Source organism: Phaseolus vulgaris, chromosome 7, assembly GCF_000499845.2.
Source record: "Phaseolus vulgaris cultivar G19833 chromosome 7, P. vulgaris v2.0, whole genome shotgun sequence".
NCBI lineage: Eukaryota > Viridiplantae > Streptophyta > Magnoliopsida > Fabales > Fabaceae > Phaseolus > Phaseolus vulgaris.
In genome coordinates, this window is record NC_023753.2 from 37435017 (window position 1) to 37462825 (window position 27809).

The 27809-nt window shown below is 32.9% G+C and overlaps 3 protein-coding genes across 5 annotated transcripts; 1 reads left to right on the forward strand and 2 right to left on the reverse strand.

The window, feature by feature from the left end:
- Positions 1–218: 218 nt before the first annotated feature.
- Positions 219–1867, forward strand: LOC137830565 (uncharacterized). The gene has a single exon (XM_068637994.1). The coding sequence runs from the start codon at positions 331–333 to the stop codon at positions 1699–1701; it is 1371 nt and encodes a 456-aa protein (XP_068494095.1). The 5' UTR covers positions 219–330; the 3' UTR covers positions 1702–1867.
- Positions 1868–5525: 3658 nt separating this feature from the next.
- Positions 5526–20339, reverse strand: LOC137830566 (villin-3-like). Of its 3 annotated transcripts, XM_068637995.1 has the most exons (24): positions 19957–20289; positions 16210–16306; positions 15684–15783; positions 15268–15336; positions 14746–14982; positions 14500–14677; positions 14272–14404; positions 12882–13044; positions 12640–12790; positions 12450–12550; positions 12207–12365; positions 11510–11578; positions 11368–11436; positions 11139–11276; positions 10909–11037; positions 8976–9123; positions 8856–8866; positions 8591–8731; positions 8376–8501; positions 8005–8067; positions 7536–7643; positions 6944–7205; positions 6146–6369; positions 5526–6065 (listed from the first exon to the last, which is right to left on the reverse strand). In XM_068637995.1, exons 2-24 carry the CDS (start codon positions 16263–16265, stop codon positions 5952–5954), a joined length of 2949 nt encoding a protein of 982 aa, XP_068494096.1. In that variant the 5' UTR covers positions 16266–16306; positions 19957–20289; the 3' UTR covers positions 5526–5951. The 3 variants fall into 3 exon arrangements, 2 of the variants coding, with proteins under 2 accessions (XP_068494096.1, XP_068494097.1); XR_011084245.1 differs by lacking the exon at positions 8856–8866; XM_068637996.1 differs by lacking the exon at positions 8856–8866 and having other exon boundaries at positions 8971–9123; positions 19957–20339.
- A 3867-nt stretch (positions 20340–24206) lies between these two features.
- On the reverse strand, positions 24207–27803 carry LOC137830567 (LEAF RUST 10 DISEASE-RESISTANCE LOCUS RECEPTOR-LIKE PROTEIN KINASE-like 2.1). The gene is made up of 3 exons (XM_068637998.1): positions 26604–27803; positions 26002–26037; positions 24207–25687 (listed from the first exon to the last, which is right to left on the reverse strand). Exons 1-3 carry the CDS (start codon positions 27337–27339, stop codon positions 24594–24596), a joined length of 1866 nt encoding a protein of 621 aa, XP_068494099.1. The 5' UTR covers positions 27340–27803; the 3' UTR covers positions 24207–24593.
- Between the last annotated feature and the right edge of the window lie 6 nt (positions 27804–27809).

A 27809-nucleotide genomic window follows, 5' to 3' on the forward strand; every position in this document is an offset into this window, starting at 1 on the left:
TTTAAATTTCAATTTTTTTAAAAATTTTTCCCTCACACATTATACTTTGTCATAAAATAACTTAAATCATCTAGAGGGAAAAAAAGAACACTAAACTCAAATGAAGGAAATTTCAGCCATTCCTTATCTAAGAAAGTCCAAAAACATTAATTCCCGTGTATGGTAACGAAAAAAAAAACATGTCATGACAATTTGAGATCTACTCCTTTTATGTGTGTCTATCCGTCACCACCGAGTCACTTTTTGGTGCATGCGTGGGAAGTTGAGTGAGAAAACATGTTGTGTGGTTAACGAAAGAGTAGAAAGTAAAAAGGTACACACATAGACAGAATGAACACGAAAACCCTACAGAAACACCGACACACCCAAAGGCTCATGGGTTTCCTCCTAGTTTTGTTCCCAGAAGACACCACTCCCTCTCAATCTCCAACCATTGCTACCTTCACCAAAACCAAACTTCTCTCTTCTTCTTCTTCTTCCTCTTCTTCTTCTTCCAATGCCCTTCTCTCCAAAGCTCAATCCACACTCTCCATATGCCTCCTCCTCCTCCTCACCACCCTCCTCCTCTTCACCCTCTCCACATTCCAACCCTCCACCCCCCACCAACCCTCCCACCCCCACAACTCTTCGATTCATGCTGTTTCCCCCTTCTTTTCTCCTGCACTCCAACGCTTGGGCACCCTCTACCGCCGAGGCACCCGCGCCATGAACCACCTCCTCCTCTGCCACGTCTCCCAAGACACCCCCCTCCACCATCTCCGCCTCTTCCTACGACTCCTCCACCGCTCCGGCATCACCTCCAAATCCGACGTCGTTTTCATCTTCCCCACTTCCTCACCCTCCTTCGCCTCCCTTCTTCACGACGAGAACAACTCCTTCCTCTCCCTCGTTAACCTCCATGCCCACCTCAACTCCACTCGCCGAGGCCCACCCACCGACTCCTCCTTCGACGTCACTCGCTTCCTCAAGCCCCCCAGAAAAGGAGAGCCCCTCTGGGGCAGGAAAATTCGAAGCTTTTGCAATAGTTCCGACAGTGAGTCGACTCGGGCGAGTTACGGCTCGGTGCTGAGTTTCGACGCCAACGAACTCGACCCGGAGAATTCTCTCGCTGGCTTCCTCGACCGAGTTCCGCTCAGTTTACGACGCTGGGCTTGTTACCCCATGCTGCTGGGGCGGGTCAGGAGGAATTTCAAGCACGTGATGCTCGTGGACGTGAACAGCGTGTTGATTTTCAACGACCCACTCGGGCGACTCAGGAATCGCAGTTCCGACTCGGTTGTCGTTTTCCCTAAACGTGGTAAGAACTCGGAGCGAACTCACTCTCATCGCCTTGTTAACTCGGCGGTTTTGATGGGTGGTGCCCGCGGGATTCGGCGCGTATCGCGCGCGATGCTGGTGGCGATTGTGCGAGCCGCTGTTCAGCACAAGAGGAAGAACTCGGTGTCGGACTCGGCGATTCTGAGTCAACTCGCTAGCAACGAGTTCGCGTTGAAGGACGTTGATTTGATCGTGGCAAGCGAGCCGTTACCGGAACCGAGTTCGCTCGCTTTTGGCGCGACGTCGTTTTCGAATTATTTGATAATTCAAGTAGGTGTGGGTAACTCTGACCTAAATTCTATTGTTAAGAACCAAATTTGTTCTTCTGTGATGGATTCTGTTGTTTATAGTGATTGTCAGCAAGTGGAAAAAACAGAAAAATAAAGACAAAATAGGAAAAATAAATTAAAAAATTCTTGTAATTTACTGAACTTGCTTTCAGAAAAGTACAGTAGTTTTATCACATAAATTTTTCCACCATCTCTCCTCTGTTATCATTTTTGTTGCTAGTTGTATAATTGTACATTTATTGAAGTTTCTTCAGGGACCACTGTTGAATTTGACCTTACAATAAACAACCTTGTAAGTTGTAGCTTCACTCATGTCCATGTTACACATTTTTTAAATTTTTTTATTACTCTATTAGTCAATTAAAATATAAAGATAAATTTTTTTTGTCTATAACATTGAGAATGGAATCAAAATTGTAAATTAATGGTACATAATTTCATGAATTTGACCCTAAAATAAACAATTTGTAATTTTGTATCATTTTAATTAAGATTGAACTAGAGACACATTAATAAATTTTTTTAATAATTTTCTCAGCTATGAGTTGTTTAACTAGTGTTGAAACATAATTATTAATTTTGTTGCTTATAATTTGCACCGCAATAAAGTTGGTAAAAGCGCTTATTTATGGATGAGAAATGTGAATGGAGGCGTTTGAAGAAGAAAAAATGGTTTGAGTGATTGAAAGAGTAGCTGTAAAGCGCGTTGATTGTGCCATGTGCTTCCAATCTTTATGCCTTCTCTGTTCATTATAACAGTTAAAATTATTGTTTGGTTCTGAAGTTTTCGAATTCCAGCTTTATAAACCATAAAAGCCACCCAAACGCGCTTCACCCTGCATTGCTTCGAGGTGTAAAAACAATCTTTTTTTTTTGTTTAGTTTAAGGAGAAAAGGTTATGGATTAATGCATTCTTAAGTTGATTAAGAACTGAAAGCAATATTTTTTGGTTTAGTTGAGTGAGAAAAGGTTATGGATTAATGCATTCTTAAGTTGATTAAGAACTGTTTTGTGTTTTTCTGTTCCTTTCATTTTCTTTATTCACTTGAGGAACTACAAGAACGTAACATGTTTGTTTGTTTTCTAACACTTTGTATTTTATTTTAAAAAATAATAAAATTACTTAGATTGAATGAAAAAAGAAATAGGATTAGGAGAATTCTATTTTTTCTATTTGGTTCGAACTCTTGTGAAATATTCTTATTGGAATATAAAATGTTAATGAATGAGTAATGAGTTATAAACTTTGAAGAGATAATCAAGCTATAAACTTCTAAGAGATAAGTTTTGGCAGATGAAATGAGGGTCTATTGATAATATTGATGAATGTAAAGAATTAGTATGAGTTGAGATGTAACTCCCCTTTCTAATGATATTTTTATAACCATGTAATAAGGTAAAATATTGATAAGATAAGAAAAGATTGAAAAAATATTGTTCCATTTGGGATATATGGTTGTTTTGTTACATAATAAGACAATGACAAAGTTATAATAAATAACATATGTTTTTGACAATAAGTGTATCAACTGACTTTGATAGATAATTAATTATTAGATCTGAACATAGATAGTGGATAGATACACAAATTCCTGAGACTTCAAATATGAATATTTTTTGTTGTTGAGTAGGTAGACAATTTCATTAGTTTCTAATATTAGTATATTTTGAACATAATTTTGTTTTATATTTGAACAATTATAGTTACTTTATGATATATTTTTAATAATTTTCTTTTTTAATTTTTTATTATGATTTTACTTTTGTGTTATTTTTTTTTTATATTTTTAGGAAAATGAGAATGATATTCTACTTAATCAAAATTGGATCACTTAAGAAAAAAAAATAAGAAAGCTCATGGATACATAAAGTAAGAGAGCTCATAGATGCATAAGAACTCTCACTCAAGTGAAAAACTTACTCTATAGAGCAAATATTCAAGTTGCTTTATGTGTATATTTTGTTGTTATTCCTACTTGACTTAAGAGAGTGGATCGTGAAAAAAAAATTAACTCTAACTATTATAAGTTTATGGCTAGTTTCTTCTAGAGAAACTTTTACCATAATAATAGTTAAATCTTATAAGAAAATTTTATTTTCGTAGTATTATTCATAGTTTTTCAAAACTTAATCAAAGTGTAACAAAATCATTAGTATTTATAATATGTCTTACTGAATATTCTTATATTAAAACTCATAAATTTATCTTCAACATCATACAGATACATATATAATCACTACATATACAAACACTTTATATTTTATATATCTATATTAATATCCAATTAAAGTAAATATCAAAATTATTTTTTCTTATATGAATGTACTTAGCATACTTATTTACAAAATTTATTTATAGGCTTTAGAACTCTAAGCCTTTAATATCAAACTTTCAAACTTTACATTGATGACATGCTTTTCTCAACCAATAACATAAAAGAAAAAAAAAATGAATTTTTATTAAAAAATGAACTACTATATAATCACTTTATCTTAGTTTTCACTTTGTTATATTCATGATTGTATTCTCTCCGCACAAAAGTGACCCGAATATATTTCTATTTTAGAGAAATTAAATTTCTGATTAAAAAACTCTATAACTTATTTATAATTTTTTTATCATTTATCCATTTTTTATCATTTATTCATTTAAAGTTCATATTCCCTTCTTATCACATTTTTGTACTACCAAAGTTTGAATCCAAAACTTTATTTAAAGATAAAATTCGATGATCTACTTATGTAGTATAAATTGATCATATGTATAATTAAGACAAAATTAATTTATAATATATAACTTGAGACATATATCATCATACAAATTAGTTTGAAATAATGAATTAAACTTAAATTTACATGTCAATTTAAAAGAATGAATTAAATTTAAATTTATTTTCTAATAACAAGATTGTGATAGGATTGTGTGCCTAGCATTCCATAGAATAGAAGGATGCATACTAATAAATTATGTCCATACTCTCCACATACTTTCATCTTCGACAACGACTTTAGATTTGCATGTGAGTTTGCATTGTTTCATTTAGGAGCAACCATGCAAGTGTATTATTGTCGTTTCTTTACCAACAAATGAAATCCTGCATTCTCCTATGCAACTATATTTTTATGGTTTAGGTCCTTCTTCAACTACTCAGGACCACACCAGCATCAAATAAATTAAATATTGACATTTTTTTTAAGGATAGTTTAAAACAAAGGTCAGATTTTTCTATAATTTTTTTTGACAATGAATAACAGAATGCCATTTGAATATTTATTTGAATTCTTTTTGCAAAATTAGTGTAAAAGGGTTCTAAATTCATGGATCAGTTTGGTTTCTTACAGCAAAAGAGCACATGATAAATCACACGCATTGTTGTCTTCTACGCCAAAACCAGCCAAAAGGAATGATGAATGAGTTACATGTTAAGCATAATATATGATTTTCTTTTAAATTTTAGTAATATATGATTTTCTTTTAAATTTTAGTAACCAATTTTGAATTTTTAAACCAGTTTGCAGTTTGATCATTATTTATTTTGATGTTAGCACAAAAAATGAAGACCGTCAGGAGAAACTGCTGAAGATATGTATTGAATCCACTGATAAAGAATTACTTAACATTTAATAGCTTAGTTCATAAGACTAATCCATTTAATAAAAAAAAAAAATTAATGCCAATCCCAGGGATGTATAATTTACTTAGTAATAGAATGATGTCAATTTAAGCACTTTTTAATATACTTCTTTCAAAGTAGTAGTTTCAACCGCATTTGAAAGAATGCCATTTAAATTTTTTATTTAAATCAAACAATAAATTTATTTTTTACAAACGAATATACAATGTTATTCAAAATTGGAAAGCTCAAAAAATTAAATGAGGATAGTAAAAAAAAGATAACAGCATTTACACAATACAAATGAACTAAAAATAACAAACATTTTAATGTTTTGATTATATTGTGATAAGTGCAAAAAAACAATACATATACAGCAGGCTTTCTAAGGAATAAGAAATGATAAAAGAAAGAGCACAAGATATATAAAATACAAACTTGAGAAAATAAAAGAATTGGAGCTCACCACTGTGGAGTGTCTTGATAGCTACAATATGCAAGCAAACAATGGAAGAGGCAGCAGCGGCAATCTAAAAGGAGAAAACTAAAAATCACTCTCCATGCAGCGTCACATTCAAACTTGGACACTAACCACAGCTACGTCCATTATAAACGCTATCATATGAAACTATGGTATGTACCCAATAAAACCCTGTCCAACAGATTTTAAGATAACTGAGGAAAGCTATAGTAACAAAAAAGAACCAGATTGCACTCTTTGATTGCAAGCCTAGAACAATTCGAATTTCTTTTTCAGCATGTCTTGCTTCCATCTTGGCAACTTATAAAATGCTTCTTTTCCCATTCCAAATATAGTGTTGAACTCCTCCTCCGACAGATAGGTCTGACCAATAAAAATCAACAAAGAAAAATGTTATTTCAATCTACGCATAAAATTAATAAAATCAGTAGAAAGCGACTAACCTCTCTCCGTTTAAGATCAATTCCAGCCACATCAATACCAGATTTAGTCTTTAATTGTTCATAACTGAACGTCATTTGATTACCATTTGACTCCTCCACGTTTTCTTCTTTTGGTTCCATATCCTCATTGCTACCAGTTTCAGGGGCAGGTTCCTCTGTTGTTTCCTTGGCTTCTGCAACTTCTTCAACTTCAGAGGAATCACTTTTGGTTTCTGCAGCAAGAACTTGAAACAAACAAAGCAAGAATTTAATTCTATGGTTCCAAATAAGGGAAAGAAAAAACTTAAAATTTATTAAACTGGCATGTGCTATTTGTTCTCCTAAATCTGAATAAAGTTTTAAGATATTCCAAGAATGTAGTACAACAATGGGCATGTATGACAAACTTTACAATATATACTTTTAGTAGAAGAAAATAAGAAAAAAATGAAATAAGATTCTCCGCAAACTAAAATTAGATCATGCATAAATTAATTTTAACTTACAGAGAAAATTAGTTAATTTTGACTTAATATTTTTCCACCTAAAAGTGCTCGTAGAAAGTTCATCCAAACATGTCTACTGTACAACAACGTTTCCACTATTTGTAGTTTACTTGCACGTGGTAAAGAGAATTGCAGAATATATTATTATGATTAAATCATTAAACAAGAACATGATTAGAATTGAACAAAAGCATTTACATTAATTATTAAAAAGAAAAACACAAAAATCATAGTAGGATGTTTTAAAATATTCAACTTGGCAAACCCATTGAATTCAACATCATGTTTAGATAACAAAAACTACTTTTCTTACCAGTGGGGCTATTTTCAGTGAGAGGACTACTGCCAGCCACAGGAGAACCATCAGGTGATGTTTTCTTCTTTTCAGCGGTAAGAACTGATGAAAGAGCAGCCACTGCTGCTGCTCTTTGTGATCCTTGACCTTTTCCAGATCCCTTAGGTGGAGTTACAGGCTTTGTCCCAGATGATGAATTAAATGCAGAGTTCAAAGCAGCTAAAGCTTCTGCCCTTTGTCTTGGTCCTCCTTGGCTTAACCCATTCAATCTATCTTGTGTCTGCAAGAAGACACAAGACTATCAAGTTCACTGCTGATGATTGACCAGACAAGATTACCAAAACAACAGAAAACGCAAAGAACACATATGATCCCCACTTGGGGTAACTTTTAATGAAGTAAACCCACTAATATATTGATTTAATCTCACTAATTCACTCGGAGCAAAAGGAATTCTAAAACTCCACCTGTTTAACTTCCATTTGCAAAACAAAGAGAATGCTAGAATTTAATATTCTCTACTTGTTATACTGAATTATCAAATAATCTACTTTTGGTTTAAAGATCATTGACTATAAGGGTACTCCATCGTCTATAAAAATAACCATACCATACTGGATGCTTTCTCAGATGATGATGAACTAAATGCATTAGATAAGGCAGCCAAAGCTTCAGCTCTTTGTCTTGGTCCCCCCAGACTTGACCCATTTGACTTATCCTATAACCAGAATCAGCCAAGTCATTTTAGACAGTAGAGGAACATACAGCATATTAATTAATGCCAACATCAAAATCAGCCATGATATTTATTGCTCTGACAAATTGCATCTACACAAGCTTATACAACCCATAACTTGGATAAACATATATATATATATATATATATATATATATATTTATACAAAAAGAGCACAGGGCCGGGTGACATATAAGTAGTTGGAACTTTGCAAGTAAACATATTGCTTATTACTTAAGTTCATTTTTCAGTGGTTTTGATAAATATGACACAATAGTCTGTAAACTGGATTAATTTGCATGGTTCAAATTTTACCACAAAAAAATGAGAAGTTGAGCCATACCTCGGCAGCATGGCCAACCCCGAAGAGTAATGCCACCTTTTTCTGAAATGAGTTCCCCTGAACCTGCAGGGTAAATTTATTTGGTAAGTCTCTCTACCACCACATCACATATACAGCTCTAACTAACACTTCTTCATACATGGGAGCTGTACTATGTTATATTCAACACTTTGTGAACCCTATCCATAATAAAAATAATTTAACGGAATATCACTAAACTTGCTAGTCAACCAATAAATCTGATCTATTCTCAATAAACAAAGACATATAAAATGAATCTAAAGATAACGAGTGAAAATAACTAACTTTTCAAAAGAAAATACAAAACACATCAAACTGGAAAAGGGATATTTTTATGTTCAAGTACATACCACAGCTTTTGCATGATCCCATGAGAAGTATGTTGTGAAAAAGCAAGGTTCATTCCCTTCCGTTATTTTATATAGTGGTACATGTGGAGATAGTCCCTCCAGAGATGCAGCCATATCTATGTATTTCTGAAGGAAATATTTGAGTATGCATCAACCCTTTCAAGCAGAAGAAAATATACAAAAAAATAAAAGCCATAAGTTTTTAAGCATGTTACCTGGCCAACTTCAAAAGCATTTTGCTTTTCTTTTGGCTCCACAGAATTACCGATCCAAATAAACACTTCTGCATGTGTGTCAAGTACATGGATATCCTCTGGTAACAGGTCATCTTGAGAGAAGTTGTAAACCTCCTCTACCTGCAGGGTAGAATATAATAATAAAAAAAATAATTAGAATACATTCAGAACCTCCTTGCTTACCATATACAATTTTCATATAAATATGAAAAAATTATATTGAAGTTGCAGTAACAAAACTCACCTTGAACTTTGCTGGTGGACCCACAATGGAAAAACAGAAATGGTCAGTGTATCAGTCAATAAATATGCAACAACTGCATAATAATATTACATAATAAGTAACATGACAAAAAAACTTTACCTTTGTTAAATGATATGGTGAACAAATGTGGATCTCTGACAACCTCGTTAACAACCTTCTTGCTGGTGTAAGCTTGTTTTCCTCCTAGGGCAGACCAGAAAGCTGAGCTTTCTGTTCCTTCTTTAGCATGCTTTAAAGTAACTCCTGGCTGAATATGAACAGTTTTCTCGTAAGCAAATAATGTATATAGCAAACCTACTATTATTTTATCCTCATGATAAACAAACAACTTTGTTTGGATGGAGGTAAGAAATTCTGAGAGAAGGAAATAAAAGATGAGTATGGTGAAAAAAATAAATTGGTTGGATGCGTAGAAATAGTAAGTAAAGAAACAATGAAGTTTATGAGTCATGATACATTGACAACCAACTCTTCTTTTACGCCCGCATAACAATAAGGTAGTTGTTATGGTTTTAGTTCACAAACTACTTTTTTTTACTTTAGTTATTTTTGTTAAATCGTCCATCATGTTAATCTGATGCTTAAAAATAACTTATTAGAGTCCAAGAAAAACTAGGTTAGATGACTATTGAGAATTTTCAACAATAATAAATATTAAGGTTGAAGGAGATTAAAAAAAGGTAAATTATATTAAAGTTAAAAATGACTGATTTAATTTAACCAATTTTGAAAGAAGAGATTGAGACCAACACAAATAAATCTAATGTGTCAATAACCACAAGCAATATGGAAATAAATGAAATAATACAAAATCTTGAACATACGATACAGATTTTGAAGTTTTTTGGTCCTAGGTTTTCTCCCAAACCATTGGAAATAGAATAATCCGCTCATAGTAATGTGACTGTCACTAGAGGTGTCAAAAACGGCAGACCTACTTGATCGACCAAATAGAAATTAGTCTATATTGAAAATAGGTACCAAAGGGGCCAACAGGCCATTTTGACCTGCGGACTAAACTTTTAGCCCCAAAAAATTTTCTAGCCATTCCAATATGTTTACTTGTTTTCATTTTAACCCCTATAAAGATGCCATTTTTAACTTTGGTCCTTTATTCCTTTGTTTTGGTCCTTGATGACATCATATGTTGATATGGCACTTTTGGTGACATCATTACTGATGTGTCGATTTTGCTGATATTGGATTTTATGACATCATCAACATTAATTTTGAGATCTAGAATTACGGCAGGTACTATCTAAAAAAAATTGTCCAGGCTAAAGTAAAATAAAAATAGTTAAGAACCAAAAACCAAAAGACCCCAATTTATCAAGGATAAAAAACACATAATTAGGCCTAGAATTTAAATTCAGGGAGATTTCTTCCTCACCCCCATACTTTCAAGAATGCCAAAAATATTCATTCAAGATTCTACAATCTAGAATACAAAGCAATCCAGAATACAAATTTTTGTATTTCAGATTGCACATTCCAGAATTAAAAAAAACATTTAGTAAAAAATATCAAATTGTAATTTGGGTGTTTATTAAAGTATAGGGGTGTATGAAGAAACACATGGAGGTGCACGAAGAAATCGTCCTATATTCAACGACATCTCTATCCTTTAAAAGATTTTACTGTACAGCTATAGCTATTTCTTTAAAGAAGAAAAAGAAAACCAACATGAATCTAGCCACGATTTATGCCCTACATATCACAGCTACAATTTCAATTTCATCAATCAAAATAGTGATCTGAACTTCTAAATGAAGCTTTCTCAACTCATGATTCATAACTAGGAGCATATTGTGTCTCCGCACCACTCTATATAAAGAATGAGCATGGGGACTAAGTCTTCCAGTTCCAACATGTTCAACTAAAGGTAATGAGGAAAAGACGGATCTTTAGCAATTACCATAGACTCAAATGAGTTTAAATTGTACAAAAATGAGAATTGTTTAAGCTGTAAATTTTTGTGGAAGTGCTTCAATAATTTAAAATAAGATCAACAACCTAGATCCCAAGATCTTACCCTTAAAAATTCAGCAACCTTCGCTGCTAGCTGTTGCTGCTCAAAGGAACACTGATTTCCATGCCAAGTGAAAACTGTAGAGCCAGATTGCAGGACAAAACACTCGGTAGAATTCAATGATGACGGCACCTGTATAAGAATGACATAATTATGAAGGATCAGAAAAAAAGAAGCCCTAAAAATATACTTGATGGAGAGGCAAAAAGTAAAATATTTTCATGGGTACATACTGCATCAACTTGTACTGACTTATTGTTATGAATAGAAGTTCCAGAGATTCGAATAAATGCAATAGACTCTGCTGTATATGTCTCATCTTCTGCATTTTTGTCTGCTATTAATTTCTTGTATCCAGAGCTCAATCCTCCCTAAAATACGTGTATTTCATAAAATAATTAGTTTTTTTTTCTAAGCTATACTATATACTACTTAAACACCATATAGTTCTGGTCATGATACCTTAAGTACCACCATTGGTTGGAAAAGAGCAACAAATTGTGGTGGTTCTTTGCCTTCAAATATGCGTCCCTGAAAGAAAATAATGTGAGTTATACACGTTTTCCAAGCAACATCCTCAAATTGACAGTAGTATTTACGATACCTGTACAGGTCTACCCTTTAATGAGGTACACATTGTACTGGCCAACCGAGTAGCCGTTGTTTGGTCCTCCTAAATAGTAAATTTAACCAAAGGTCAAAGCATTAAATTTGAATTAACAGTAGGGAGGGATAAATAATTATGAAACAAATAATAGGTACTGAAAAACAATTAGTTTAATTGTACATAATGGTCAGTTATATCTTTAAGATGAAATCCCACAACTAATTGTATTGGGGAAATTGCCCAAATAAATCTTAAGTAGTTGATTAATAAGTGATTACTCAGTAGAGCGGTCAATTACCAGTATTCCAGCACTATTCCTTTCCCCAAGAAGAAGAATTAAACAATAGTTACCATATTTTTAATGGGTAGCAAAAACAACACTTCTGTGTAGATCCTACTACTAATTATAGCAACTTTCATAAGTTTATACTTCTGCGCTTTGATTAATTCCTGGGAGAAAGGTAGGTTAACCCAATAAAAACTCACTAGTCCCCTGCGGGTGGGGTAAATAGTAGAGTATAGTTTAACCAATTTTTTTTATTCAAGTTCAATAAAAAAAAACATGTTTGCCTATACATCCAAATTCTAGTTCAGTCCTAATTGTGTTCGCACTGAAAAGTGAATGTATCAAATTGAAATTACAATCCTCACAGTCACAATAAATCTAGATCTCAGTCCGAAGGACATCAATTACCTCGATGCTGTCTTTACCAAACCAACAGCACAAGAAGAAGTCTTCTTTCCTCTCTCCAGTGTGGTATGTGTACAGTACAATATAACAATCTCCACTGTAAAATTTACCAATCTCCTCCTTTGGCAATGCAGTCTTGGCATTTCCATTAATTCGCCATACCTAAAAATTTAAATAATATTACATGTTCAGGGGTTTAAATTTAATCAAGCCAAGGAAAGTTTATAAAGAAAATTATAACCCCACCTCTATCTTCCCACCTCCTTCAAGCAAAGGTGGAATTTCCTCATTTACAGGGGTACTTTTTGTCATTCCTTTGACACCCATACCTTGTTGCTTAAGCAGTGCTGACAGTACATCAAATAGCACACTTGTCAATATGGCTAGCTACACAAAATGGCAATTCAAAGTACAGGAGAGAAGAAATGATATTCACCTGCAACTTTTCCTCTTCCTTCCTCTGGATTGGTACTAGCAGATCCTGATGGCCAAGAATCAAAGTTGGACTTAAATGAATGTGTCTCATAACCTTGAATAATCCTGGTTATCCTAGTAGATTTTGGCCTATTTTGGCTTGCAACAAACTCCTGCAGATATTCATAAATTAATGATCCACTTTTAACTAACAAATGAATGGATTCTGTACGAACTACATTCTAGAATCTACAATGGCATTACCTCAACAGCTTGGCAGGCTGCTTTTCGTTCTTCAACTTGTGTTACACGGCCAACCCAGGTAAATATCTCAGCACCACAGTCCAATAAATAGCATTTGTTGTTTTCCAACAATGATTTAGACAGTTCACCTTCCACGGGCTTAACCTCACCATTGGCAATAATACTGGAAGGAGAGTGCATATGAAGTTATTCCTTATTTTAGTTATCAGAATGAAGCATTGTCAATGATCAGAATGCTAATCAACACATGTTACCATTTCTTCCAGGTCAAAAAAACTTAAATGCCTAATGCACACATATAGAGCAAATGAAGCATAAACTTCATATGAATTTATATAGATAAAATTACTATCCAAGCACTTGGGCTCTCTGTAACACTAAATCCTATCATAACACCATCCCTAAAAGCCAACATATTGGTGGTTCACTCTACTGTACTTCACCGTGTTACACTTCATTCAACTTACTCGTTAGTCAAAACCCTCCAAAGTAGCCCTCTAAGACCCTAACAACTAGCTCTAATATTGATTAAATGAGCGCACTGAAGAACTTACATATTCTATTGAATCTCTAATACTACTTAATGTGCGAATTAGACACCCATAATACCCAAGTCACTATCATTAAATATTTTAACTAATATGATTATAATATTTTGATGAGCACTTAACACTTAAATACTCTACTTAGTCTTTCATACTACTTAATGTGGGATTTATACACCCTATAATTCCCAAGTCCCCATGATTAAAAACTTTAAGAAGTATGATGATAATGTTATTTAACAAAAAAAAATGCTGTCCTTATTATAATTCAATAAGCAGCAACAGAAAGGCATATTCATGCATCAGATGGAATTATAAGAAGTAAAAAGTCCATGATTTCAAACAACATCTCATTTAACACAAAATACACAAATTGAGCATAAAACCTATGCATTGACCAAAAAATGGAATTGGACTCTATATCAGCCAATTGTCAATAAATATATCTACAGCAAAACACTTTTCATATCATCTATAAAACTCTTATCTGATTTTCTGCTTCCCTTCTTAATAACAGTATCATCTTCTGCATTAGGTTTCTATTGGTCTTCTCGTAACATAGACAAAACAAGAGTGTGTTGTATCTTATCTTCTTTTACAAAAATAAGATAATATAGCAATTAATTATAAATTCTAATTGTCTTTGATATTAATAGCATATCAGATGATTTACTGATTTAAAAAATAATAATATAGTAGCTGAAAATTCATTTGTTTTGATGGTATAATTTTGTCTTCGTTACAAAAATGGCCAAATACAGTCTATAGTTGTATAGCCTTCTCAAAACAGATGCATGGAGTGGAGGAAGGGTAATAGGAGCTTGAGGAGTACAAAACCAACATACCTATAAAGCTGAGCAGGAATTGACTCTGGAATAATATCATCCTCACTGATTACCTTCTTCCCAATGGGAGCAAAACCACCAAAGAGGACCCAAAACTCACCTGAGTCGGACTCCGTGTCTAACTTGCCATCATCTGAAAAGTAGGGTAGTTTTTATTAAGTAAAAAACTAAATGAAGTGCATTTGATGAACAGAATTACTGAATTATATAATAGGAAATTTCCCATACCAACAATTGCAACATCACATTTCCCTTTATGATATTTTTCTTTAAGTAATTGTATAATTTCCAAAGCTTTGGCTCTTTCCTGAATATTGGAATTCGCACCATTGAACTGGTATATCTTACTTTCAGTGTCGACTATGAATACATCATCATGGTTCAACGAAGACCTTGCAAAAGGGATCTATCAAAAAGCAAAATGTCAAACTGCATGTTCTCCAAAATTAAGTTAACGAAAAGAGAACAATATACCTGTCTCAATCTAACAACTCTTTTCCCTCTGCATACATACAAACGTGTTTCAAACTCCTCTTCCTCGGGTTTACTAAACCCAGATGCAATACCACCCGCTAATGGTATTATACATGGTTTAAAGTATGACAAAAACTTGTCAGATTCATGTCCTTGGATTTCCCTGTGCTGCACTGCACGCCCTCCAAGAGCAGCGTCAAGTTCAATAGTTTTAATGGCTGCAGTTCCAGCCTCATCCTACAAGTAAAATCAGTGTCAGTCAAGACTATTATTTTGTCAAAAAGATATTTATTGGTTTATGGATTCTAAACAGCTGTAAACCATGTTCAAAATAATTCCATCTAAATATTTTAAAAACAAGACAGTAAGAAAACCTTGAAATAGTTCATTTTCAAAAAAGCACAACTCTACAAGCTTCAGCATTATACTCACCTCTTCATTTAAGGAAGGACAAAAAGTAATGTAAGATAAATTTGGCAAGAATCAGGATGGAGAAGGAAGAGGGTGAAAGTCCAAATTTACCTGACTTGTATCTTTTCCAATCCAGAAATGTAAATCATAAAAATAAGCACCACCTTTGCCTTGAGTTGTCTGCAAATGCACATAGAATGATTGCTCAAATATAAATGAAAGTAAAAGATTACAACCTATATTTCACACTTAATGAAATTATGTCAATCATTTGAAATTGTTATTTCAAAGAGGAGACATTGTGCTGTTTTCCTTATACAGCATGTATATTGTATCAAATCTAACCCCCTGTAGATTATTATCTACTTCAATCTTTAGAAAATGAAGTGAGTAATTTACAGCATTGCACAAAGGGTTAAAAAAGATTAACTATCTCCAAAATATCCAGCCTTATCACCAAACTGCAACACCACATACACTTGCAAACATATGAATGCATCCACGATAAAATTGGATACAGTACACACCTGCAAGATGATGTAAGAATCTCCCATGTAGAATTTCCCATGATCAGATTTGGGCAATGGAACTGGCTGGAAATTCTCAATCCTCCATATTTCAGTTCCTCTACAGAATGTCAAGTTTCAAACTCTAAAAGCATAAAGTATATTCAATATGTAAAATATAACATGAATGCTAGACATAAAATTATTCACGTCTAAACCCAACAGCTCATTCAGGGTAAAGAGTTCATGACATGGAACAACAGACTCTATAACCTTGTGGTCTAGAGTCTAATTTTTGCTGTCCATGATTCTTATTGATAAAAGTTAATTTCAACACAATGAAGCTTCATGTTGACATAAAGCCATTTTACACACCTTCGTCTGATAGATCAAGCCTAGGTTAATGTTAGTGAATCAGTCGTGTTTACAGCTGAAGATGGTTACTTTATTCTCTCTTATATTTACTTTTCAACTTTACTTTAGTAATGAAGAAAATTTAAAATATATATATTTAGTTTATAAATCAAACCCTTTACTAAAAGGATACACTCTTTGACCAACTCCCTGAAATGCAGGATCCAAAACTTTTGCTGAGCTAGACATGGCTCAAGTTCCTATGTGTGCAAATGCCAAGGTATAATCCACTGCATGAAGAAACCAATGTTAAGAAAAAATAAGAATGCGAAAATCATTCATCACTATGCACATAAAGCAGTTGCATTTAAATCATTCCAAAAGCCATGATGAAATAAAAATTTAGATGGAATACAATATCCAAACATCCACTAAATGTGGCCTCCTTTCATATTCTCCAATACCCATAGGCATTATGGAAGTTTCATGTCAGCATCTAATTTTAAAAATAATATCACAGTATTATGACAAGTGCATTCAAACATGGATTTAGGCTAGAGATTGGAACCTAGGGAGAAATTCGATGGATATCGGTTCATTAGGTAAAAGCACATACAAATCCCTCCCACTTCTACAAGCAGAAAAGGGGGAACATATGTTGAGATCAACAACAGATATACATTCAGGTTCAAACCAAACTTTGAGATTTTAAAAGTAAACTGAACTACAAACATATATTCAATGAAAAGTAAGCAGAGAGATGCTAGAATTAAAAACATATAGAACAGGATGTTAGAATAGGTATTAAATAGGCTCAAAATATTTTTGCAAATGATATTGAGCGCCTTTCCGACTAACCTTGCCTCTCTTAAACAAACAAATCATACATGATGTTTTAAATGAGTGAAGCTCAATCCGCTCTTGAAGAATTAAAGATGTTTTAGGAGGTTGAGTAGTTAGAGGGAATCGAGAAGAAGCTGGACAAATTCTATATGGTGATGATCCTTTGTGCCATACATCAAGACTTTAAACATGTTAGAGATCAATTTTTAACAGGTCACGAAGTCCCATCCCATAGATAGATTGACAACACAACTCCTTCGGGTTCCAACACTTCAAAGCAAGAATGTGCAGAATCTACTACCATGGTTTCCGCACGTGGAAGAGAAGAACGCAATGCTAAAGGAGGACATGATTATAGGGAACTTCCTCAATGCACATGCTATAAGAGAATGGGTAACGTTCAAGAGAACTGTTTCTTTGCATAACTTTATTGATGAGACAACAAATTTCTCTAAAGCTGAAGCTGCTTAGCCCAAATCCTTTGATGAAGAATACCAAGAAATCTGATAGGTTGAAATCTCATAACTTAGCAAAATCATCTGCAAATCTCATGTTGTCAACAACTTCCATCTCACAATTCGTGGAAAGTCAAAGCCCATGGATAATTGACTTAGGTGTTTCTTGTCACATTTATGGTAATACCTCTTTGTTCTCATCCCTTTCTTTTCCAAAAAATCATCATTTCATAACTTTAGTCAATGGTTCTAAGTTTTCCGCGACTCCTAGTAATGATGATTCAGCTTGGCCTATTGCCATCTGGAAAGGTACTTGTTCTACTCGTAACCACATCCCATTTATAATTTTCTTAGCTACCACAAGTTGTCTCCTTCCTATTGTTCTTTTATATCCTCTGCAGCTTCTATTACTATTCCCAAAAATGTAAATGAAACACTAGATTATTCTGGATGGCAACAAGCCATGATTGCAAAGATGCAGGCTCTTGACCATAATAGCACAGGAAAGTTAGTTCCCCTTCCACCTGGGAAGAAGACAATTGAATGTTGATGGGTTTGTGCCATTAATGTTGGCCCCAATGATGAAGTTGATCATCTCAAAGCACAATTAGTTGCTAAATGATACACTCAAATCTATGACCTTGATTATAGTGATATTTTTTTCTCCAATGGTCAAAATGACTAATGTTCGTCTTTTCATTCCATTGGTAGCTAGCTATTCGTAATTGGCTACTTCATCAACTGCATATTAAAATGCTTTTTTTCATGGAAATCTATAAGAAGTTTGCATGGAGCAACCTCCAGGGTTTGTTGATTAGGGGGAGTTTGGTTTGGTTTTTAAATTGCGCCACTCTCTTAATGGTCTTAAGCAATCACCACATGTTTGGTTTGGAAAATTTAGCCTCGTTGTTCAAACCTTAGGGCTAAAACACAGCAAAGCAGATCATTAAATATTTTACTGTCATACCTCCTCTGGAAAATGTGTTCACTTAATAATGTGTTAATGATATAGTCATTAGAAAGAATGATGCTGCTAGAATATCTTAGCTAAAGGAACACTTGTGTAAACACAAAGATCTTGGAAGCTTCAAATACTTCTTGAGTATTGAAGGTGTTGTAATCTTGGAGGAAATATGCTCTAAATTTCCTAAAAGAGACAAGTGTGATTGACTGTAGAACAGTGGATAGTCATATTAATTGTGATGTCAATTAAGCAGAATCCCCTACTGACAAACGCTCTACTACAGGATATTGAGTCAAAAAACAAAACAAGCAACAAAAGTTATTGATATAGGATAAAAAAATAACACCACCTTCACATAAGTCTGCGGTAATGCATGTTTTTAATGTCAAAAGTTCTCTAACTAAAACTGGTCTACAAGAAATGTTTCAAATTTGTTTAAGCAACAATTTTCTCTTGTTATTGCCATAATACATACTTACAAACACATAAAGACACACGTTTTATAAGTTAGGATAAACAAACTTATATTCATTCTTTATGGATTGGAGTCAACCTAGTTTTTTAGTTGACAAAAACTGAAAATGGTAGACAAAAGAGATTTTTTCGTCTTCACGGTGCACAAGTTTTATAACACAAGAAAGCAAAATAATAACATGCAAGGCAAGAAGCATCACTCTAAAATGTAAACAATTTTCTAGCAATTGGATTGCATTACTCAGGAAGATTTTTAACTGTTTTCCAGTTAAGATCACAGTTTGCAATTACAGTGACCTAAATAATGTCATTTTCAATTTTTCATGATATCATAAGTCCAAAGTAACTTCCATGACAAGGTTTTCCCAATCGTCATATTCAGTAACATTATGTCTTGTCAATTTTCTCAAACAATGTTTGAGATGGAAAAAATAAATAAAAAAAATTAATTCATCTTTTTCTTAGAAAAAAAAATTCTCATTGGTGTCTTATTTAAGCATCCATGTTTAAATCGCTATCTCTGCAAACCGCAAAGATTTCAGCAAATCTTTTCTCTATTACAGATTGCTCCACCATAAAACTTATCTGAAATAAAATCAAATCAATAATAGCCAACTCGGCAAAGCATTCCAAATTTTACCAAAAGCAGGGAACCTATATAAGATTACACCCACCACAGCTATGTAATTGCAGAACCGTGGAACTTTGGGCACATACTTGATACGTCTTAAAGGATCAAACACTAATTTAAAAAGAGAAAACGAAGGATTTTAAACTTAGAAACTCCAATTACGTTAGACTCGAATACTAAGATGTACCAGCACTGTTCATCTAATATTCATTTCGTTTTTCATTTCTCCTCTCAAATTAAAAGCAAACAGAAAAAAAAAAAAAAAACACGCGAATAGTCCAAAGCTTCGAAACACAACCAAAATCGAAAATCACAACAGAAAATAAAACACAACAACGACGAAAATTCAAATACCGATCCAAAACCAAAAGAAAAAACACAGCACGACGGAGACAAATACACACAGATCACCACACACGAAACTCAATAAAATTATAAAACAAAGAGCGAAAACATGGAATCCGATAACACAACAGCGACGACGAAGAAATAGTAAGATCAGCTAATACAGGCAGCGTAAGAGAGGAAGGCAAAACTGAATTTAGCGAAGCGAAATTCAATTGACGCATATACCTGAGATCTCAACGGCGATGATGAGGTTGAGAGAAAGAAAGAGAGAGTAATAGAGTTGGAAAAGAAGGTGAATTATTGGTGTTTCAGAGCGCGGTCTTTCTCTCTCTAACTTTTGAGGCTTTTGAGATTTGCAATTCAGAGAGAAAGAGAAGGAGTTGCAGGGAAAGAAGAAAAGAAAAAAAGTGCGTCGTGTGTGGATGAATTATGACAACGATGATGATGGAAAAAGGGCGGTGAGATGAACAGAATGGGAAAGGAGAAAAAAAATAAATAAACAAAACAATAACAGAGAGAGAGAAAAAGAGAAAGAGAAAGAGAAGGGTTATTGTTATTGTTGTTGTTATTTGTTAAGACAAAAATTAAGGCCATGGTACGTTTACAGTGCCACCGTCCATGTTTCTTTCCTTTTTCTCTTTTCTTTTCCGTAACAAATTAGTTAATTAATTTTTTATTTTTTTTATTATTCCATTGCGCCTTAATTTGTTGTAATGGATAAATCAAAACGTGCACACTAAATTTAGGGTTAGAAGATAAATAAAGAGGAAAAATAAAACAAGAGTAACCGTTGTAATATTTTTTATTGTTTTCATGAAATTATGATTAAAAAAATTATTAATGATAATTTCTAACAAATTTCAATGAATAATAAAGATATATAATTAAGTAGAATAAATAAAATAAAGATGAGAGTTTCCTCTGAATGGTTTTGCAGTGAGAAGTTACATCAAAAGTTTAGTATGTTTGTTTGTGAGTTAGAAAGCATATCCAATTTGCAAATAAAGACATGAGAGTTCTGAAAGGTCAAATGGTCCAACCTTATGCTATTGAACTCTTGTGAATAGGTGGCACGGTGATACATTTTAATATGAAAAATGTTATTTTAACAATTTATATTAAAAAGTATTAGTTTATAATTGTAATTTGATTAATGTAATTTTAAAATTATTTATCTTTTAATTGTAATTTAATATAGATTGCTATGATTGTATTAATATATGGATCCGATGCACTTAAGTTTATTAAAATGTAGACTACCCTAACTAAACTTAACTAAAAAATATTTAACTTAATTTAAATTACATTTTTTTAATTTAATCTTAGTCCGTTTTCAGGTTTTTCGAACTTACACATTTTAATAGTCGTGATTGTTTTATCATATTCAAATCTTCTAATATATTATCACAAAAATAATATTTGATTATGTGATATCATAAATCGTGTCTGAATAATTTCTAGACTCTGTAAAGTCGATATAGAAACAATTTTAAATAATAATAAATATTTAATGTGATAATTTTATTATTTTTTTCTTATGTTATTATAATAATTAAAATGATAGAAATTGACCTTAAATATAAGCATAGTGTTATTTAGGATTTGAGCATAATTGAATAAGAATGAAGAAAAAAAAAGGTAGGAGTCGGCAACACGAAAAATAAAAAATGAATTAAGGTACGTGAATTAATGCGTATTTGGTTGACTAAAGAGTGGTTAATTATATGGTGAATGTACTAAAATTCAGAACATTCATTAATAGCAATGAACCAACCCAAATCCTCTCAAATGTGTTCAATCAATAATGAAAACGAAAGATTGAATAAATGGTCAAAGGCACCAAAGGTCTACAATTAATATTATCTTTTTTATTTAATACCATAAGTGGTTTAATACAATTAACTTTTTTTATTCTTCATTCCAACTCTTATTCTCTTTCTCAATAACTTGTGTTTTCACTTTTTTTTATTACATTTTTCTTCTTGATGTTTAAGAGGACAAAAGGAGTGATCAAAGGATGAATTGAAGTTTTTTTTTTTTTTTACTTCGAATCTTGATTAAATTATTTATTTAAATCCAAATCCGAGTCAATTGAGACTTTAAATACATGCGACGAGACAATGTTTTAACATACATAACTATATAATCAAATAATAGAATAAAAAACATAAAAAAATTAAATTAAAGCATATTTTTATAATATATATTTAATATCACCGCTAATATGATATAATATTATAAAAAATATTATCTATTGTATGGATCAGAATAGGACGAGACCTGTAAATCTTAGATACTCGGTTCATGATGAGGTTAACAAGTTTAGATTGTAAAAAAAATTAGATAATACGCTCTTAATCACGATCTAAAAGTTAATCCGGTCCAACAATAACAGGTTCATAATAAACATATAAATAATCATAATTTTTTAGAAAAACATATATTATTATCACGTATTAATTGCATCAAGCACCAAATACTGAGTTTTTACTTGAACGTCGAAGCACATTTTACATGTGTCTTTTCGACCAAAAACATAGAGTTTGACTAACAAACAAGTCTAATATGAAAAGTGGAAGAAAAAATATAAACTGACCAAAATAGAATTCAGAAGTAAAAGTTCTCTTCATGCTTTTTTACAATAACATTTATTAAATGCAAGTTATTACTAATGAACAATTGTTAAAATAAATATATTTTAAAAAAAATTAAACTTTTATTTGCAATTTTATTCCTCTAATTTTATCAAACTACTTCAATATTAAATATATTATATAAATAGAAAAATTTGAGATTTTAAATATATTATTTTTTTTTATATTTGTATTGGTCTGAGGAGGAGGTCACCAAGTCGAATGATTGATTTTTCTTCTGATATATTTTTGAATCTCTTTAGGAGATTCAACAATAAAGAGATATGAATCAAATTTATTATTTTCAATTCAAAATCTTAAGAAAATAAATTTTTAGATTTTTTTAGATTTAATTTTCTCGTTTATATTTTTACTCAATTTACTCAATGTAGAATTTATACTCACATTGTATTCTTAACATATATAAGAATAATACAACACTAAGTAAGTAGATAGAATAAGGATTCTTAGAAAGTTTGTCACTCAACATAATATTAATTTGTAAAATTATTCAAGTGTGAAAAATTATTTATAAGAAGAGAAGATACAACAAAACATATGAAGAAAAAAAAACTCAATTTGGCAAAGAGAAGAAACTAATGAAAAGAACACTCCCTGTCTTATTATATTAGACTTAATTGAACTAATTTTAAATCACTAATTACACTTATTTTTACATAGGAAAGAAAATAAAAACAACTATTTTTTTGAAATTTACAGTACAAAATAAACTCTACTCTTCTAGCATTTATTTATTTGAAACTTGTGTAAGATCATCCCTTGTACATTCATTACATATCAGTAGAAAAAATGTAAAAGGATAGATAAAATACATCTAAAAAGTCAAGAATCAAAAGAAAAATCCAAACATATTAAGAAATCATAAACATGTTAAGCAGGAATCTTATCTATTCCAAAAATATATACTCATAAACATGGCATGGAATTTACTCCTTTGAATTCAGCAGTATGAGTATCGAGTTGACAGGGTGAAAGGTCAAAAGAACTTTGTGCATGAAATATATTTCACAACAATTTTATTTTAGTATTTAGTCTCCAAAATTACACGAGTTTAGCAAGTCAATTATATATTAGTGTTATGAGCACTTCATGGAGGTATATGATAACCTCTGCATCAAGAGTTGCTAAAGCAAAATAAAGAATTGAAATACTCTCCTACCCAATACCTAAATAATAGAATTTACAAAATATCATGTATTAATGGAGGAAAACTGCTAAAATTGTTATGACTATTCATCTTATAATTTTACAATAACTATCTATGTTACACAATGATCGGTCTTAACTATTAAATAACTGTCAAGTCACCTTAATAATAGGACACATTTAGGAAAAGACGTGGCCTAAACGGTTATGACAAAATAACCATTTTATTTGGCCTCTACTTAAACGAATGAGTCTATAAATACTTCAAGGCAGTTTCTTCTTGCACCCCTACATTTTTCTTCCTGTACCCCCACAATTTTGTAAATTTCAAAACTGACCCCCACAATTTCGGGATCTGGGAGTGTGTTACAGATTTATCAATCCAGAAATGAATCATGTTACATTCCGGATGAGGGGGTGTTTTGGAAGCAAAGTTTGCATAAATTATTAATTTCCGGATTGCTGAATCCAGAAGCCTAATTTCTATTACGGATTGGTGGATCCAGAATGGTTTTTTCAATTATGGATGTTTTGCATTTTTTTATTTTGGATTAACACTATCATTCATGTACTACCGGAAGCATCAATCCGGGAGATTACCGGATGCGTCAATCCGAAAATTTACCGGAAGCGCCAATCCAAAAATTTACTAGATTTCATAATCCAGAATACAAAAAAAAAATGTATAATTTATATAGGAACACTTTTGTCTTTGCGCAACCTTGTGGGGGTGCAAGAAGAAAAATATAGGAGTGCAGGAAGAAAAATGTATGGGTGCAGGAAGAAACTGTCATACTTCAATTCTCTCACGAGGTAGAACTATCTTATTCATTTTACTTACATACAAAATCATTATGTATTCTTGCTGAGCGTCGAAGGATCTTTTAGCAAAGGATCTTTTGCAGATACATCACCACTTGGAGTCAACTAGAAAACTCTTTTCACTTGGAGAAGTCATCATGGGTAAGAACAAATACATAACAGAAAAAAACTCATAGCAGCTGCAAGCTGGAGTTGTAGTTTGTTGAATTGAAGCTGATTGCATCTTGCTGGGTCTGTATGTCAATAACCTGAAGAATCACTTGATTGGGATTGGGGAACCGAAGATGAAAAAAGGAAAGATTTGGGTGGAATTTGCAGCGACCTAATGCTTCCTTCCATCATTTTCACTACTTTACTCATTGCTGGTCGATTTGAAGGGTCGGTTTGTATGCACCACAAACTTACAATAATCATTTTTCTCACCATTTCTTCATCATTTTGATTTTTGGTACATCGAAATTGAAGATCTTCATTTGATTCAAGATGGTTGTAAATCCAATGTGGAAAGTAATCTTCACTTGGAAAATCAACTCTGCAATTATTATTCTCTCTAGCACCTAGCATTTCCAAGACCATCATTCCATAACTATAAACATCTGATTTATGTGACACTCCACCAAAATTTCTGCAGAACAATTCAGGAGCAATATATCCTATGGTTCCCCTGGCAACCATCATTGATACAATACTTTTCTCTCTAGGACATATTTTAGCAAGTCCAAAATCTGATATTTTTGGACAAAACAACTCATCCAATAGTATATTGTGAGGTTTTATGTCAAAATGCAAGATTTTGGTGTTACAACCCTTGTGCAGATACTCCAGTCCTCTGGCAACACCAATGGCAATACTGTACATTGTTGTGCAATGCAATGTGAGTTTAAGCCTTGAAGGATCTTTCTCTTCATATATGAACTTTTCAAGGGATCCATTGGGCATGTACTCGTATATGAGAAATCTTTTGGAGCCTTCCAAACAAAACCCCAGTAAAGAGACAATGTTAACATGAGAAGTCATGCTAATGCTAGCAACTTCATTGATGAATTCTTCTCCATCACCTTTTAACTTACTTAAGACCTTCACTGCCACGAAACTTCCATTTTGTAACCTCCCTTTGTATACAGTACCAAACCCTCCTTGGCCTAATTTGTTTTTGAAGGAGTTGGTCATTTTCTTTACCTCCAAGTAACTGTACCTTTTGGCTGAAAGGTGCCCATGTTGCTTCAGAAAGTTCTCAATCATTATGTAAGTGGGATTCTTCTTGTGGCAATAGTATCTTCGTAAGATGCAAGCCAAGACCATCAAAATTCCAAGTGCTCCAGCAGCTGATGTAGCTGTAGGTTTATTACATTAAGAAGTTAAAATAAGAAAAAAAACATACCCTCCATCATGATTTGTTTACTTTCATATTGGCTTGTCTGCAGGAGATTGTTTATTTATTTTTGGGGTAAGAGTCACCATAAATCTACATCTTTTTTCTGTATTCAATCACTCAACATTATTTATATAAGATGAACTTATATTGGAAAACACCTTCAACCAGTGAAGATATTTAACCTGCTACGATATAAGGTTAACAAAAGTTTTATTTTTGTGTTCCAAGTTAAATAAATCACTGCAAAGATAATCAGGGTTAAAAAAGTTGTACCTGCTACCACTATCTTCACCTTTCTACTGGTTTTCTCTACAAAACATGAAAAAAAGAGGAATTAAACAAAAACAAATAACAGTAAAACCATAACTACGAATAAGTGGTAACTTAGATCGGTTAAAGAATCATTTCTTTTAGCTGAACATATGTAGGAATCTGTCCCAGTATCAATAAAGTTTAAGTTTATTACTAGTTACATATATTAAACTAGCTTGTAGAAGGATCTTACTTGGAGGGTTGTTCATCAAACGGGAAAAGTGATGTTAAAGGAATTTGATCTTATATTTCATGAGAATGAGAAAGTGAGAATTCATATTGGATCCTTAAGGTCTTGAATCAAACCTATTAAAAAGTGAATTTTAAACTTAACTCAACCTTATAAAACCGGTTTATAAGGGTAAGGTTTGCAGTCATGTATATACTATAAAATGTTCTAATCTCTCTAGTAAATGTCGGATCTTCAACAAAACCGCTTTAATAACTTAACTAGTTAGATATACTTAGATCAGGTTTCTTCACTCCACATCAGAATTACAAGAAGTAAATCATCAGCTTAGAAGCTAGTTGGAACAAATTGTTTCCATCTATAAACAAGGTACCTTGTATGCAGAAGAACTTCCCTTGGCTGTCAAGTTGACACTGGCCTCCTCTAAGACGGTAACAAGAAGAACAAGGATTAGACACTTCCGTTCTAACAGGAATATCAGCTGATACATAGTCAAAGAGGCTTCCATTTGAGTTAGGTACAAGCTCTGCATCTCTTATTGGAAGTCTAATCTTTGAACAGAGTTCAAAATAAGAATCAGGAATATCTTCGGAACCGTAACTGAAGGACTCATCAACTTTAGACGTGCCATAGAAGATGTCCTCATTCGGGCATATTGTAGATTTAGAAAAGGCTGAAGAAGGAGGGGTGATATTGAGGGTGCGGTTGCATGTGAATAGAGTAACAGTCGTGAATTGAAGTGAAAGGAAAGGAGAACTGGTGTCCAAACTGGTGTAGTTTTTGCTGAACACCCCACATCTTCGTGTCAGCAACAAGGTGCGAAGGTCATCATCTCTGAACAAAAGGGTTTGTGTGCTTGAATCACGAGTGATGTAAAACCATTCTCCTTTGTTCTTAATTGTTTTAACCGCATCTGGGTCACGGTCAACGCAGCCATGTATGACCAACAAGCCACAATGAGGGTGTTTGGTGTCAGTGTAGGGGAAATACATGGTGCCGAGGTTCCCACAAAGAAAGGATGGTGGACACTTTCCCTTGGCAGAGGAGATAAAAAGCAGCACAAGGGTGGAGAGGAAGAAGAGGGCTTGAAACGGTTCCTGATTCTTCATGCCTTTACTTAGTTACTTTGTGACTTGATCAGAATGTAACAACTGAAGCGATTGAGAGACATGAGAATGAACTTCAATGCATTGTGCTGAGAGAAATAGATGGAACAAAAAAGAAAAAGAAACAGACTAGTCTGTGACTTGTCAAAGATGTCTAGACTCATGACATCCTTGAGGACTTTGAACAAGTTTGCGAAGACTTCACCACCACGTGTTTTGGAATAAGTCTTGAGATCCAACTAGAACTAGAAATAAGAACATTTTAATAGGTTGAGAGTTCAGTTCTTAATAATGGAAGATTCAAACATTTTAGTAAGACAAACTCAGAAGTACACATTCTAACGAAACCTTACAATCCCTAGGACCCTATATGTAAGGATGTTTGGGTCGACGAATAAGCTTTCTACTTCTTCAATGAAACTAAGGTTAAGCTTTCCTGTCATGGAGAATTCAAGAAAGATGCCCTTATCATA